Source organism: Poecilia reticulata, linkage group LG15 (genome assembly GCF_000633615.1).
Source record: "Poecilia reticulata strain Guanapo linkage group LG15, Guppy_female_1.0+MT, whole genome shotgun sequence".
Taxonomy (NCBI): Eukaryota; Metazoa; Chordata; class Actinopteri; order Cyprinodontiformes; family Poeciliidae; genus Poecilia; species Poecilia reticulata.
In genome coordinates, this window is record NC_024345.1 from 26,406,431 (window position 1) to 26,422,443 (window position 16,013).

At 38.2% G+C, this 16,013-nt stretch overlaps 1 protein-coding gene across 8 annotated transcripts in view; it reads left to right on the forward strand.

Annotated features, from left to right (window-relative positions):
* The first annotated feature begins 709 nt into the window (after positions 1 to 709).
* klc1b (kinesin light chain 1b) overlaps positions 710 to 16,013 on the forward strand; it is a 31,069-nt gene continuing 15,765 nt past the window's right edge. For 2 of the 8 annotated variants that reach the window (XM_017309055.1, XM_017309056.1), the window contains exons 1-8: positions 2,833 to 3,071; positions 9,511 to 9,781; positions 9,977 to 10,207; positions 11,476 to 11,554; positions 12,557 to 12,785; positions 12,894 to 12,981; positions 14,221 to 14,322; positions 15,790 to 15,963. In XM_017309055.1, the coding sequence (XP_017164544.1) occupies positions 9,533 to 9,781; positions 9,977 to 10,207; positions 11,476 to 11,554; positions 12,557 to 12,785; positions 12,894 to 12,981; positions 14,221 to 14,322; positions 15,790 to 15,963 (1,152 nt within the window). In that variant the 5' untranslated portion in view covers positions 2,833 to 3,071; positions 9,511 to 9,532. Of the gene's footprint in view, positions 801 to 2,832; positions 3,072 to 9,510; positions 9,782 to 9,976; positions 10,208 to 11,472; positions 11,555 to 12,556; positions 12,786 to 12,893; positions 12,982 to 14,220; positions 14,323 to 15,789; positions 15,964 to 16,013 lie in introns of those variants that run through there. The other 6 variants (XM_008430293.2, XM_008430294.2, XM_008430290.2 and 3 more) reach the window with 5 other exon arrangements.

The window sequence follows — 16,013 nt, forward strand, 5'->3', positions numbered from 1 at the left end:
CATTCTTGTAAGAATTGTATAGGAATGTCATGGTATGTATTTTTATTTTGCCATAAAATTGGGAACATTGATAAACACTTTAGAAGACGTTTTTTCTTCATATGTACCCGTACTGAATATTGTATGTAAGATTATACAATGTTGTTAAAAGTGCTACTATGATATGGATAAAATGTTACATTTATTTGTGTTTAAACTGTCCAGCATTGTTCATGTGGTTTATAAAAAGGGGTAATATTTTAGTCTTTTATACTGATCAAATTAATTCTGACTCCCCCCTCAGATTTCTGATCAAGATTTTGATCTCACAATTTTGATTTTATGATTTTAATCTCAGAATTTTAATTTATGACTTTCATCTCTGAATTTTTACTTTTTAGCAAGAATTCTGACTTTAATCGACATTATTAAAAGTAAATTAAATTCAACATGGAAGAAAAGATTAGTTTTCCTGCACAACTCACATTTGTGTCATCGAAGCTAGTTACTTCCAGGTGCCTATCTTCACTAAAATCAAAATGTTCAGATTAGAACCAGAATTCCCTAAAATGTTTAAAATTCAATTTATATAATTGTAAATTCTGACTTTTTTCTCAGAAATCTTGTTATTTTATTTTATTTTTTACCATTAGTGGAGCTAATCCTCTGTTGCCTGACTTTTCTACAGTTTCAGGGCAGAAAACAAGACATGACGTCACTGTAAGCAACACTAGCCGCAGAGGCTTGTGGGAGATTTTTGCTGCGTTGGAGACATTTTGGATCTGAAAGGGGGCTGAGCTATCCGTCAGTCCCAGCTCTCGGTAAGTGAAAAGAGAACAATATGACGACGGAAACCTAAATCTTGGGTGGTGTTTGTTTCAGTGAGTGTTTGAGTAGCGTTCCTTAAAGCCATGTTGTGCATAAATGGTCGACCTGACGCTGGAAACAGATGGAAGTTGCAGCAAATAGCCAGGGAGTGGTGAAGCTAGCCACCGGTTAGCCAGCCAGGCAACCAGCGGAGCAGCAAACTGCATCAGATGACTTTAGTCTGTGAAGTTCGCTGTAACAGCACCGTTTTTCGAAAAGAAAAAAAACTAAATAAATAAAACTTACGTTTTCAATGCAAACTACTTGTGTATTACGGCATTTTTCATGGGAAGAAGATGGTTAGACGTAGCGAAATTAAGCAACGTTTGTGATCGACGACGCTTGATTTTGTTGTTTTTAGTCCAGAGTTGTGTTTGAGTTCGACTATAGTTCAGTGTTTCAACTTTAATGCGATTTTATATATTCAAAAACACTTTTTTTTGCCACGTCAGTGTCGCGCGGAGTCGTAAATATGTAATTACCTCGACATAACATAAAACAATAAACATAGTGAGGTGAAATTATCACTCATTTCATAAAGGCAGAGGCTGATGTTGGGTCCAAGTGTTTATTGGTGTCGGACTGCGGTCGGACATATTTAAAGGTAAAATCAGCGGGAGTGATGGATGACTGTGGATGGTGGCACTTCTTGCTCTGCCACACCCTCCTGCATGCCTGTCTCTCCTTTGTGTCTGGCAGTGGTACCGATTATACTGGATCAATGTTTGTCCGAGAATTAGAGGGAAATGATGAGGTCAGATTGTCTGGAAATGTATCTTTATGGAGATAAATGTTTTGTTTTTGCAGTCCCTGCTTCATGTCTTGGAGTTAAAATGGGGAACCATAAAGAAAAAAAAACCCATTTATTATTTAAATGAGAGCATAATGGCGCGCCATAAATCACTTTCTGTCGACATTTTAATTTTGAAACACCAGATTTTTATTACATATTTAATACGTCCCACGGCTTTTTAGCATGTGCTTTGATGGACTTTCCATCTAAGCTTTAAAAAGGATTTGATGCTTAATTTAAGATGAGTTCGTACATTTTCCACTTTGCTTTGATGTTGAACTTACTAGCTGTATAAAGAAAACCAACACAATGCTTGATCTGTGAGCAGCATCACTAAGTTGGTATGAAATTAGCAGAGTTTGTGGTGATTACATAGAGATGAAGACAACTGATTGATGCGAGCCAATAAGATAATTACATGAACACAAATAATGTGTGCAGAGATTAAACTATGGGTAGTATCTTCTATTTGGGCTGCAGGGATACATAACATTTTGTGATGGTACTATCAGTCGTGATAAATACTAATTTTTTTGCACCAATTAGTCAACTCGATAATTAATTTGGGGGAATTTCTCCCTCAATCTGAATCAACTAGTGAAATAACGCAAATCTGAAGTTAAATTACTCAGAACTTTTGATTTTCTGTCAACTTTTATAAATTTTTTTTGTTTTAACAAAAGTCACCCACTGTAAAGGTTTAGGGATATATATACTTATATATACTCATATATTGTATAAAATTTTCCTAAAATCTAGTGTAGAAGCTCTCATATTTCTTTTAAATTTTTGTGGTATGTTGTTGCTGTGTTGCCTGACCTTTGAACTCTCAAGTGGAGCCATCAAAGCTATCATTACATTTAGTGTTGCAATGCCAGTTTTTACAATGTGATTTTGTGAATGTTTACTGCAGATGGGTCATAAAAGCAGATTCCTGCGATGCTTACAGCAGTAAAATGGCTGAAAATTAGCATTTTTTCCACCATAATAGATAAAACGCTGTGAGGTTTTGCTCTCGCTTGAGCCCGTTTGGTGTCATCGAGGTTATTCCATAATGTCTGAGCATGGAGGAGAGCTGCATGGCTCCCTCCCCCACCCAGCCTGCTCCTCTGCGCTCGTCTGTTTTCCTCCTGCGGAGGGCGGGCCGGCTCCTAACGCACACCCTGAGCTGATGCTGCTCGTTCTGACGAAGCAGTGGGAAGGTCACAGTCATCCTGCAGGCAGCTCGCTTTCTCCTCCTCCCTCTCTTCCTCTGCAGCATCATCACTCAGCCCTCTCATCACTGTCTCATTTCCTTCCCATTTGTTTGAGTTTCATGCTGATTTTTTTCCCGTCTTATAGTGAGATTCGTTGGATGTTAGCAGGAGTAAGTGGCAGAATTTTCTCACCGTTTCTTCAGTCTGCAGATGAGGCCTCCACCAGTGAGACAAAGGTTAGTTCATAGATGTTTTAGTAAAAGCAATTCAGGCTACAGTATTTCCAGCACTGATGGGGATTTTTGTCTGAAATATTTTATTGTGATGGATTAAGGTTGCAAGTGTACAAAATAAAAGGCAGTTTGTGAAGAATTAGACAGAATATTCCCTCTGGTGTAAAGTGCATCAGCATTTGTTTGGCACCATGTTTCATTCTGTGCTGTTCGCATGTTAAAATGCTTGTCGGTTAGCTTTGAGCATAAGTGCTCCAGCAGCATTTCCGGTCAGTTTCTAAAGATGGATGGCGGATTGAGTTTCTCATTTCAAACCAGAGGTCAGGAGAGTAAAAGGTTGGGAAACAAAACTAGGATTTTAATTAACATTAAGGCTTTTTCCTGCCTGATTTCAGCAGCTATTTTTTTCCCCATTCTTTCTTATTTCTTGATTCTTGAATTCTTCAAGTCCTCCTTTAGATTTGATTCTTAAAGTCATCCTTTAGATTAATTTGTCCTTAATAATAGTTTAAAGTTACAAATTAACTGAACAGCAGCCTCTTTAATGTACAAACATCGTAGCTGTTGGACTTCGTTCCTTTTCTTTAAAGTCTCGGCAAACATTAGCTTCCTCGCTGTGAGTAGAGGAAGTGCTTGGAACAGGTGTTTGGAGTGTTTTTACCGAGATGAAAGCATACGTCTTTATGAGTTAATATGCGTCCCTGGTTAGTCGGTACGTTTTATCCGTACAGGTGCCTGACAGCCAGGCTGACACTCGGAGTTTCTCTAAAGGGTAACAAGCTGTGTGATCCCTGAATGTTCTTGATCATTCAAAGGGAAACATTCAGGGAAGTTGGAGCTTTGAAGACAGATCTAATAAGAGAGATGCTAGGTTCCTGTTATCCGTTTTGACTTTTCTTTAAAGTCAATATGACAAACGCAGCTGAAAACAATGAAAGCTCTGTTATTTATTTCACTATGCAAACCGAGGTTAATCTTGATTCTTTTTGAAGCATTTGTGTAAAGAAATGAGGCTGCTAATGTCAGCTTATTCTGCTCTGCATATTTTTAATAAGTCAGTTCATAAATTATTTTATTTGGGCGCAGCTCACTGTGAAAATGAAGGTTTATTTTTGTTTTTCTATACACAAATATTTACATATAATGATAGCTTTTGCAAAAACATGGAGCATGAATTTTTAGACACCGTTTTCATTTCATACTCAAAACATCATCAATAGTTAAACCATAATGAGCAGAAAATAAAGCTACCTCAAAAATATTTTTTGTTTTCTGAATATTAGGTAATATCGCTATGCCATTATTTTCAGTACGTCCTTCAAATTATTCTGAATATTTGATTCATTTCAGTTTATGGTCTATCTCAAGTTTTGTTCATCCACTTCAGAAGTTTGTAGTTAAAGTTGTCTGTAATTTTGCTTGTGCACTGAGATGGGAAGACTTTCCTTCTGAACATGTTAAACTATTGTAGTGGTTGCCATTTTTTTCTTGGGAATTAGTGGAAAGTGTGGCAGCATGGTGGATGAGTGGCTTAACGCCACCTTTTTTAATATCTTACATGCTCTGGTTTTAACAACTAAGGTGGTTTTAGTGAGTGATTTGATGCAGCCCATTTTAATCAGTTTTAATCTAGTGTGGAGAGTTCAGGCCCAGCAACAGTAGCTGAATGTTCATTGAGTGAATAATTGCACAGTTTGACATTTTGAAAAGAAATTTGCTATTTAGATAAGCCAATTTCAAATAAACAAATTTTTCAATAAACATCTTAGCGCTGATGAGGTGGTTTCTGCAAAACGCAAATCACATGATCAACAACCGGATGTTGCTATTAGCACAAACCACGAAGAAGAAGATGGCAGGAAGTAGTTGGAGGATGGTAGGGCTGTAGTGATACAATAATCTCATAATACGATACGATATACGATATTCTGCTCACGATACGATATATATTGCAATATTCAGCAAACGATACAATTCAATACACTTTTGTGATTTTCTGAAAGATTTTAGAGGGACAGAGTGACATTTTGTGACAGTTATAGAGTTGGATTGAATTAATTTAACTGAAAACTGATTAAAAGCACCAACCACACAATACCTGGCTCTGGTTGGACGTGGACACAGACTTAAGGTCGACAGCTGGACAAAATGAATCAAAGAAGTGGTGAGAAAATATGTTTCTTTTAATTGAAACAGTACAAACTGTAGCTTACATCCATTTGTAAAGTAAATAAAGTGCACCAAGTACCCTGCTCTGAACAGTTTGATACCTTTTTAACCTTGATACTTAACATCTGAAGGAATCACTCTAAGCCTGATGACCTAATCACTCTCCCGGCGAAGCAAGCAGTGAGTGAGCAAGGTGACAGTTGGATGTTACGATACTTGCAGACAAATATCGATTTTTTTTTCTAGGAAAGAAAATATCGATATATATATCGCAAAATCAATATTATTACACAGCCCTAGAGCGTGGTGGCGCGGCATGTTTTTAAATTGCGTTAACAAGCATTTGATTTTTAACTGCATTTCTTACATAATGAAAAATTGTGGTTTTCGACTTTAACAGAATATAGAAGTTGTGCGCACAATTGTAATGGAAACGTTGCTAGTAGCAAGTTTGTGTCAGAAAGTTTAGCTTTTATTTTATTGTCTTGATTTGGCCTGACAGCTGTTTTGTATTTGTGTTAATGAGGCGCCATCATTCACTCGACATCGGTAGTTTGCTTAGCATTAATCTCTGCTGCTCTAAGGCTCGCCCTGAGCTTCCAGCTGTTAGTAAATGGACACCAGTGGGATTGTGGGTAGAGACCACTACCACAGCTGCATAGCTCTAAGCGGACCACCAGCTGTTCACAGTTGCTGCTCTGCGTTCCTGTCAGGGATTCATCATGACACAAATTAGCTTGATGAACTACTTTGTGTTCACATGATCTGACGTGCGCAGAAAGACATGATTACAGGACTCAAGAAGATGCAAAAATCTTGTCAGTGAGGGATGTTTTGTCTAAGAAAAGGGTGAAACTTCTCTGTTTTTCACGTTCAGAAACGAGTAATGAGAGTTTAGAAAAGTGATTATTGTTGATCGTCCATTTTAACAATATTTAACAGCATTTTAAAATATTTTTTTTTCTCTTCCAGCTGTGAACGGTCAATAAGGAGGCAAGACATAAGAGTTTTACTGTTTTAAAAGACAGTGTTAATATTTTACATTGTCTTTAGCATTGTGTTATGTATTAGCTTTGCTTTAACATGTTTAGCTTCCTGTTTTCTGATGAAGTCTCACCTTCTGTTTTTAAGTAGCTTCCTGAATGAAGATATCTGTTGTTCCTTTTATTTTTCAGTTCAATTTAAATTCAAAAATACTTTATTCATCTCAAAGGGAAATTAAACTTATTTCATCCAATCTTCAAAGTGTCGTGGATGATGATGCTGTGGGCAGAAAGATCTTTGTTAGCAGTCAGTCATGCAGTGAATCTGAATAAGCCTCTGACTGAAGACTTTGTTGCTGTACAACTGCATCATGACTGTCGTAAAACATCTCAAAATAGTCAGAGATGATATTCCACAGTAATATGCACTGAAGTGTTGGAAAGAGCAGCAGGTTCTTAAAGAGACAGAGGCCCAATTTCAAGGCGTTACATTGCAAAGTTAAATTTCTTTTGAGTAATGTTTGATATATGCAGCATTTTTATAACAACTGAAAGGAACACAATTACTTGATTGTACAATATGCTTGGAAAACACATAATACAGCTTGTTTAAACAATCAAAGTCAGTGAATCTACAGAAAGGGATTATTTCCAGACTATTTGTCGCCCAGGAAGTGATTTGTGTACATCGTCTGTGGTTGTTGACGTAGTGAACTTGGATCTCTCTGAAATGTCGTCTGTAACCCCTCTGGTTAAGTTGCCCTCTATTTCTGAAAGTAACTCCTTCCACGTTGTCTCAGCATCACTTCCACCCGACTCATCTCTGGTTGACTGTTCAGCAATAAACTCTAATTACTTACTGTAACATCCTGAAGGTGTGAAACACTCAGCTGTGTTTTCTGCAGCAGAAGAGACTTGTATGACTGGATTTAGATGTTTTCTGCGGACTGTGTTTCCGACAGTAAAGTGGCTCTCTGAGTCACAGTTAACCTTCAGACTCTTTGGGGGAAATGTCACATGTTTCATGCTCGCTCCACATGCCTGACTTTTTTTCTGGACTCCGTATTGCTCTAAGTCACAGAGGTCTTTGCTGCTTTTTTCCCGGCTGCTGAATGTTTTGTCGTGTTTTCCACCGTTTGTCATCTTGCAGCTACAGATGTTCATGGCTGGCTGTGTTTGGATGCTGCAGCTCCACTCCCAGCCACAGCTTGTTTTAGATGCCAAGTCCCAACGGATCGCATCCGTTTTTCTGAAGGTGTGGCCCTTTACTCAACCCACACAGATATCAAATACACGAATCATGTATATTTGCTTTAATTTCCCTGCTTATAGGGTTTCACTCCCCATATAAGCAGATGAGTTTCCTGCCTGCAAAAACTGCTGACCAACTGTGTGTCTCACATTTAGTGATTAGATAAGCTCTCTGCTCGAGAACGATCTGATTCCCAGAGCTCAGAAATGAAATGGTGTCGGTTGGCACTGGCGAAAAGAGAAACACACACACACACACACACACACACACTGAGATCCGATTTCATGTCATGCAAATGAACAGAAGCATCGTCTGCAAAAGATATTTGAAAACAAAGCTGCATCAATTTATTGAAGAAATTAAAGACTTTCAGTTTACAAAAGCTAGATTAACTCTTCTCTGAGGTTCTGTGTTGAGTTTCTGCGTCACTCGAGTGAAGCTGAGTCATTGAAAGATCATCACGATGAGCAACATTTATATTTTAGCTTCTCCTTTTAAATTTTGCCTTGGTTGCACACATTTATTCTTTATTGCCCCACAATGGAGACATTTCTGTGCAACAGCAGCTAAATGACAGGCACTCACACAAAGAACATAAAATGTATATAAAAAACATAATAAAGAATAAATACTGTACAGTAAAGATAACAATTCAACATAAATATTATCTAGATGTAAAAAAAATACTCCAGAACAGAAGAATGTGCAGTTGAGTTGGTTAATTAAGAAATGTAAAATATAAGATAGTTTCACATATTGACAGATTGAGTCAACACTCTTATTTTTAGACTAATTAAAGCATTTATGAAGAGCCAGGGTTGCTATTGGTGAAGGACAATATGTTGTTTTAGCTATTCTAAAAGATCTGCATAAGATATATTTATTTCTTTTTCCTCCTTATAAAAATCGTCTCCCCATTTAGAGTGCTGCTGTAGCATAAAATGTTCACCAATTTTTTTATATATATATATATTTTTTTACAATGAATTGTTTCAATAATCTTTTTAAACTCTCTCAACCAAATAAACTGCTCTTCCTCCTCTTTAACCAATTAGCCTATTCGGTTTTGTTGATGACTCATCTCAGCTCTGCAGCTTCAGCAGCATGAGACAGCTTCAGGTTTTCCAACAGTCTCATTGCCGACCTCAAAGAAAAACAATTTAAAAGCCTCACAGGAGTTGAGAAAAATCAGCTGGCACACCTGCACTGTTGCTGTGACGAAAATCTCTGGATCCCTTGGCACAGAAGACCCAGGTCACATTGTGTGTGAGGAAAATGCGTTCCATCTTCACAGGATGTTTTTCAATATTCTGCAGCCTTCATATTGACCTTAATTCAAACTTTAAATTTTAAAGGGGGGTTGATAATGCAACAATTCACATTTTGCACATTTTTATACTTCCATTCGGGTCTCTAATGCTTAAAAATAAACACCAAGCTGATTTTTGACTCAGTTAATTGTGTCTGAAAAATGAGCTGTTTCAAAAACCTCTTAAATGTTGAGTCACCATCAATGGGCACTGCGCCATTAGCTAGCAACCCAAGCTGAGTTCCAGCCCGTCTGGTCTGTTTTACCGTTGTATGTGATGTACAATGGCTGCTGGAAAAGACAAGTATTTTGTTGTCGACTTACCATAAAGAAACCACTTGTTGCATCCTGATTGGGTGTACTGGAGGTTCTGCTAATGCTTTTCAAAGATGTATAGTTGCGCATCTGTTTGCAGCCATTTTCACGTGTGAGTGTAAACGTTGAGTTGGGGGGGGGGGGGTGGCCACCAGGAGCTTATTTGGATTTAAAGTGACAAGATGCCCTAAAATGGCTATTGAAAGGAATCCAGAATGGGCAGAACTAATCAGACTAGCATCTCATTATCTAAGAATGATTTTATTAAAAAAATGTGATGGACATTTTTTGCATAGTCCATGGACCTATCCTAATCTGTTCCAGGAAGCATAATGGGTCACTTTTGAATGCCGTTCGTGTATTTGTTTTTGAGCTGCACCCTTTACCGTGTTTGTCCTGTTTTCTTCTCCTCAGGTTTCCCTGAGCTCCAGAGAACATGTCAACTATGATGTATCCGCGGGAGGAAAAGCTGGAGAAGCTTTCCCAGGAGGAGATCATCTCCAACACCAAGCTGGTGATCCAAGGCCTGGAGGCCCTGAAGAACGAGCACAACTCCATCCTCCACAGCCTGCTGGAGACCATCAAGTGCCTAAAGAAGGATGAAGAGGCCAACCTAGTCCATGAGAAGTCCAACTTGCTTCGCAAGTCGGTGGAGATGATCGAGCTGGGACTGGGAGAAGCCCAGGTAAGTCGAGAAGAGGAAAAGAAACGATAGTCTTCTGTTCAGTGTATTTTTTCCTCCGCACAGCTTCCTCATTCTATACTGAGGCTGCATGCTGATCATGATTCACTCTGAATCTGACGAGATTTGTACTTTTCACTCGTCCCCTTCCACTGTCCTGTTAAATGTCCCCACTCTTCGACGCTGTCTCCGACCCAGGTGATGATGGCTCTGTCCAACCACCTGAACGCGGTGGAGTCGGAAAAGCAGAAGCTGCGTGCGCAGGTCAGGAGGCTTTGCCAGGAGAACCAGTGGCTCCGGGACGAGCTGGCCAACACCCAGCAGAAGCTGCAGAAGAGCGAGCAGAGCGTGGCCCAGCTGGAGGAGGAGAAGAAGCACCTGGAGTTCATGAACCAGCTCAAAAAGTATGACGAAGACGTCTCACCCACCGTAAGTAGTCTTTCATTCAACTGTTTTTTATTTGTTTTTTTTCCGTTTTCTTAGGATATATTGTGAAATATATTTAGCTTCATGTTGGGCTCTTCACTTCTCTGTAGCCCAGAGAAGTGAAAGAAAGTTGGCTTTGCTCTCATTAATTAGCTTTGAGGAACACAGTCACTGAAAAATGCTAAAAAAAAAAAATGTTTTACACTCTTTTGTTGTGATAATGTGTAACATGTCTGAACAGAAACATTTTCTTGTTTCGGTCAAATATCAATTTTATTTCAAAACAACATGGAATGAGCATCAGTACTAAACAAATTGCATTATCAATGCATACTTAACAAAAACAAAGCAAAGTTGGGGAATAAGGAGAAGCACGGATTATCTGCAAATGTCTGTAAATGTGAGCCCTGAAGGTTCACCAGTTTAACTTTACTGGCTAATATCAGGTTGACTGGAGTATTTTTTTTGTTGTTTTTCTTTTTTAAGATGTAACATGTGCAAACTAATTTGTGCACAACTTTTGTTATAGTTTAGTGTCAATGTCTTTGTGTATTTAAAGAAAACACTGTAGTTTTCCTTAAATATAGTGCCTCCTAACTCAGTAATCGTGTTAAATTATTAGGATTTCAATGTTGCCCAAATATATGAAATTTTGTCAAGTTTCCATGACTGCATGTCGTCACTGAAGACAAAAATAGTGCTGCTGCTGTTTGCAGAGTAAGAAATCCCCTTTTTCCAGGAATGAGCTACATTAGAGTCTTTATTGATGGGTGAAGAAGAACGAGTCGCTGAATTTTCTTACCACATTCTGTAAAAAAACGAGGCTGTATTGGTTTTTATTTACAAACCGCTTAAATCAGCAGAAACTCTTCCTGCTTGGAGCCTGAGGGACCCTGTTGGTTGTCTACATTAGAAGCTGCAATTTTTAGCCTTTAGATCATTCTGAACACTATTGGATGGAAGAACTTTATCCACCGCTTCCAGTTTCCACTTTCAGGAAGTAACAAATAGAAACATTTGATACTTTCTGTCAATTTTGAAAGTGTTTTCGTCTTACAAGTCCAACGTTTACGTTTGTTTGATATAACAACCTTTTTAATCAATGAAGAGTGTTTTCTAATTTACCTTAATTATCTTATTGTTAAGGATTTGAGTTTTATTTTCTGCACAGCTCCTTTCTTTTGTCAGATTTTATTTCAAGTCTGGCATTTTTTTTTCTATCCCTGACGTCTGAAGGAGTGTCTAATGGCTCGGTTTCATTTTACCAGCAGGAGGAGAAAGACAGAGAAACGCCAAAGGACAACCTGGATGACCTCTTCCCTAACGATGAAGAGGAGCAGGGTCAAGGAAGTAAGTAAAACCAGAACATGTTCAATGCTAGTTCTGGAGTGAATACCGACTAGTTAATCTCTGAAACCAATTCGTTGCTCTGTATTTTATGTAGGGGTAACAGAGTATTCGGGGTTTGAGTAGAGATGAAGTCGGATTTAATTGTTTATTTTGCTGTGCAATTATTCTCTACTTGGTGTTGGTCTTTGAGATAAAAAACATTAAACTTCACAATCATAACTAGAACTGGGCAATATGGCTCTAAAACAAAATATCCGATTTTTGAAAGAGCAAATCTGATTTCCAATTTTAATGTTTTTTTCTCATTTTCTGTTCAATAAAAGAAATTAGAAATGGTGGAAAATGTTTTCAAAAAGTTGCTTTTATTTCAGTGATTCCTTCTGTGAGCCGTATGACGGAAATTTAGGGCCAGACTATGAGAATGTTTGAGAACAAATTCATAATATTAGCAGAAGAAAGTTGGAATTTTGTTGAGAAAACATTTTAAAATTCTGAAAAAAAAGTTTCAATGAGAGAAAAAAAGCTTTGACAGTTATTGGTTTCTGAAATGACTAGATCAGTTTGTGTTGTTCTTTCCTCAAAGTCTTACTAAAGCTAATAATTTGATGCTGATGTTGAAATATTAAGTATTTTGATTAAGTATTATCTGTAAAAGTTATACCATAGCATAACTTAACCAAACTTAGTACTTTATTCTTGCAATATTGCAACTTATTCTAGTTTCATTATGACTTCATTCTCGTATTTAAAACAAAATCTATCATAGAGTTGAAATCAAAGTTTAAATAAATAGAAACTGTCAAACAAGATGGTGGGCCTGGGTGTGCTGACATCACTCTTAATTATGGAGAGATAATTTCTGGAAAATCTTCCAGAGGAGATTTCTGGAAAATCCAGATTTTCCAGAAATTAAATGTGCTAGTTGTGACAAGAATTTCAACCAGATTTTTCTCAGAAACCTTCTAGTGACTCATTGTAATTTTTTGGGTTTTTCTCCCACAGTGCAGCACCAACACAACAGCGCTGCCGTGGCTGCGGCCCAGCAGGGCGGCTATGAGATCCCGGCCCGCCTGAGGACCTTGCACAACCTGGTGATCCAGTACGCCTCTCAGGGCCGCTACGAGGTGGCCGTGCCCCTCTGCAAGCAGGCTCTGGAGGACCTGGAGAAAACCTCTGGACATGACCACCCCGATGTCGCCACCATGCTCAACATTCTGGCTTTGGTCTACAGGTACAAATGGGGGAGAAAAAAAAAACAAACACTGAAAACTTCTCTTCAAGGTCAGGTTTTGTTTTGGTTTTATTACTCTGATCATGTTCTGTTTTTCCAATCATCCAGGGATCAAAACAAATACAAAGAGGCAGCCCATCTGCTCAATGATGCCCTATCCATCCGTGAGAAAACCCTGGGCAAAGACCACCCAGCTGTAAGCGTCCAGTTGTCATGGTAGCATGCTCACAGCCATCTGTTACTTCAGATTGTTTATTTTATGTAACTGGTGAACAGGCATGTGAAAAACCAGCTCTGTAGATTGTCTACCGTCGTTTGTTCAGGTTTACTGGAGAAAGGAAGTTACGGGATAGAAACGCTCAAAACTGGAGTTGGAGAACCCTGATATAGATAGATTAATTACACACATAGTGAAAAAATTCAAGCATTTATTTCTGTTAATTTCTAAAATCATGCCTTCATAACTAAATTAGAAGAGAACACTGATTTAAATATATTTTTAATACAGAAATGTTTGGTTAAGACCTCATTACTGCCTGCAGTCATAGGGATACGGAGGATAAGTCACAAAAGATCCCTTCTTAGAAAACTGGCTGTTTTAGAGTGCTGCATCTACCCATATTAATGGAAAATTGAGTGGATGGCAAGGATAGCAAGCAAGACTATTTTAATACAGAAACGTTGTGATATTTCTATGCTATGGCTTGTTCAGTGATTCCTGTTGTTTCCAAGCATATTAATTGAAAGTTAACTGGACAGAAGAAATTTGGTAGAAAAAGGTGCAGAAGCAAGGTTTAATACAGAAATGTTATGTCATTTCTATGTTATGGTGTGCTTGTTCAACATAGCAATGGAAAGTTAAGTGGAAGAAAAAAGTTTGGCAGAATAAAGTTACCAGAACATAATATTTATTTATTAAAATGTGTTGCCTTTTGTTGTTGTTTGTAATCTTAAAATTTTCAGTTAAACTGAATTTTGGGTTTTTATCTCAATTATTGTTTGAAATAAATGCTTTTGTGTTATGAATCTATATGAGTTTTATTATTTTAACCGAATTGCTGGATTTAATTAAGATTTCTATAATATTCCAATTTATCAAGTTGCATCTGTAAAAGTGCCAATTAGAAAATTTAAGAAGCAAGGCAACCCATTTTTTTGTGGTGAATTTTAGAAATGACCTTATAGCTTTCTGCAGAAACACTTCTGAGATGTCAAAGTAAGCTAATAAAACACACTGCTGAAGCTCTGCACTTCATAAATTCATTGCTTTTTGACAGGATGTGTTAACCGCCTCAGAGGTTTGAGCTTTACTGAGCTTCTTTCTGTGAAAGAGTTCATTCGCTTTCTGGACTACAGTGGAAAAAGCCCTGAAGTGAAGTGAGTACAAAAGCAAGAGAGAGCTCTAATTATGCTGTCTGTCTGTGTTTGTGTCCAGGTTGCTGCAACGCTGAACAACTTGGCCGTGTTGTACGGAAAGAGAGGGAAGTACAAGGAAGCCGAGCCTCTCTGTAAGAGAGCCCTGGAGATCAGAGAAAAGGTAGGTCGCATCCCTGCGCTGCTTCAGCGCCGCCGTCCGCCGTGTAGGAAGACCTCACCTCAGGGGCATCAGCTATGAATAGAGAAAAGAGAAAATGATTTTCTTAAATTGAGCGTGAAGTTTCTACTGGGGGCTGTTCCCTGGTCGGAGGAGGAGTTGTGGGTTTTAATTGGGAGCGCAGCTGAAAATGGATAGCAGGCACTGGGGAAGCGAGGCAGGAGATGGATTAGAGACACGACCAATTATTGAACTCAGAAGATATGAACATTATCTCTTAGCCTGAAAGCCATGTCCTGTTTACATTTTATCAGTCAGCTGTTTGCTACGTATTCTGTGCTCTTGTAGCAGATAATGTGAAACGGCATCAGGATGTGCAGCAACAAAGTTAGAGATAACAGAGCAGCCAACAACACTGAGGTAGAGAGGCTCCAATCAGAGTTCTGTGACCAAATTCTGATCTCCCAACTTCAATTTTAGCATCTTCTGATTTCTCTTTACATTCTGATCTACTTCCAGCAGACAGTATTTTTCAGTATTTTTAAAAATAATATTATTGGTAGATATGTTTTTACTATTTTCAGATAAAGATCAAATGGTTATGGATTTTTAAATGTAATTTTAATTGTTTTTACCATCTTGTGTCAGTGATTTAGCCTGATTGGTGTTACTGAAATACCTCCAGTTTTTTGTGATTCTACAATCGTGGAAATTCCTGCAAAATCGACAAATCACTGGATTTCTTATCATGCTAAATTGTTATTGTGAATTTGTTGCAAATTTTTGCAAAAAATGTCAAAAATATTTCAATGACTGCTAACTTCCACCTGCAGACATATTTCTTCTACTACTACACTGCTACTCTAGCCAATGTCAAGTTATAATGTGTGATAAAGATTGTTTTTGTGTTCTGTCTGTTTATTATTTTTATTCTCATTTTTTTTCTTCTGTACGTAGAATTTGGAATGGGTTTAATGAGGAAAAAAATAGTGAAAATATTTCTAATGTAGCAACAATCAATTGCAAAAAAACACAAAAACAATTGCAAAAAAGAAAGAGGATCATTACACTGAGATCTCCAAAAAGGTGCCAACGTGTCTTTTTAAATCCAGCATGTTTCCTGGCAGATGGAGGTCAAAATAGAGCACCTTTGCTGTTACACACTCAGCCTTCCTGTTATCTGCCCTAAGTTTTGTTATCTCTCAAGTTCCCTCAGCCTGAACGAAACAAAGACGTATGTTGAGATGTTGCAGAGGTTGTTTCCGTTTCAATAGCGTCTCATGACCTCTGTGGTTCCACTGACTTTGTTTTAAACATATTCATACTGAAAATAGCTCAGTCAAATTTTTTTTACATCTTTGGATCTTGACCTAAAGTCTGCTAGTCTCAGTCACCAGCTGATTTGTGGGAGCAGCTATAGCATGAAGATGAAGTAAAACATTAATTTAAAACATTGTGGATTGCCGTCAGGTTCTGGGGAAGGACCACCCGGATGTGGCCAAGCAGCTGAACAACCTGGCCCTGCTGTGCCAGAACCAGGGCAAATATGAGGAGGTGGAGTATTACTACTGCCGCGCCCTGGAGATCTACGAGTGCCGGCTGGGTCCAGACGATCCCAACGTGGCCAAAACCAAGAACAACCTGGTGAGAAACGCAACGTCTCTCCTTTTGGTTTAAAAGCTCTGTTTATTACT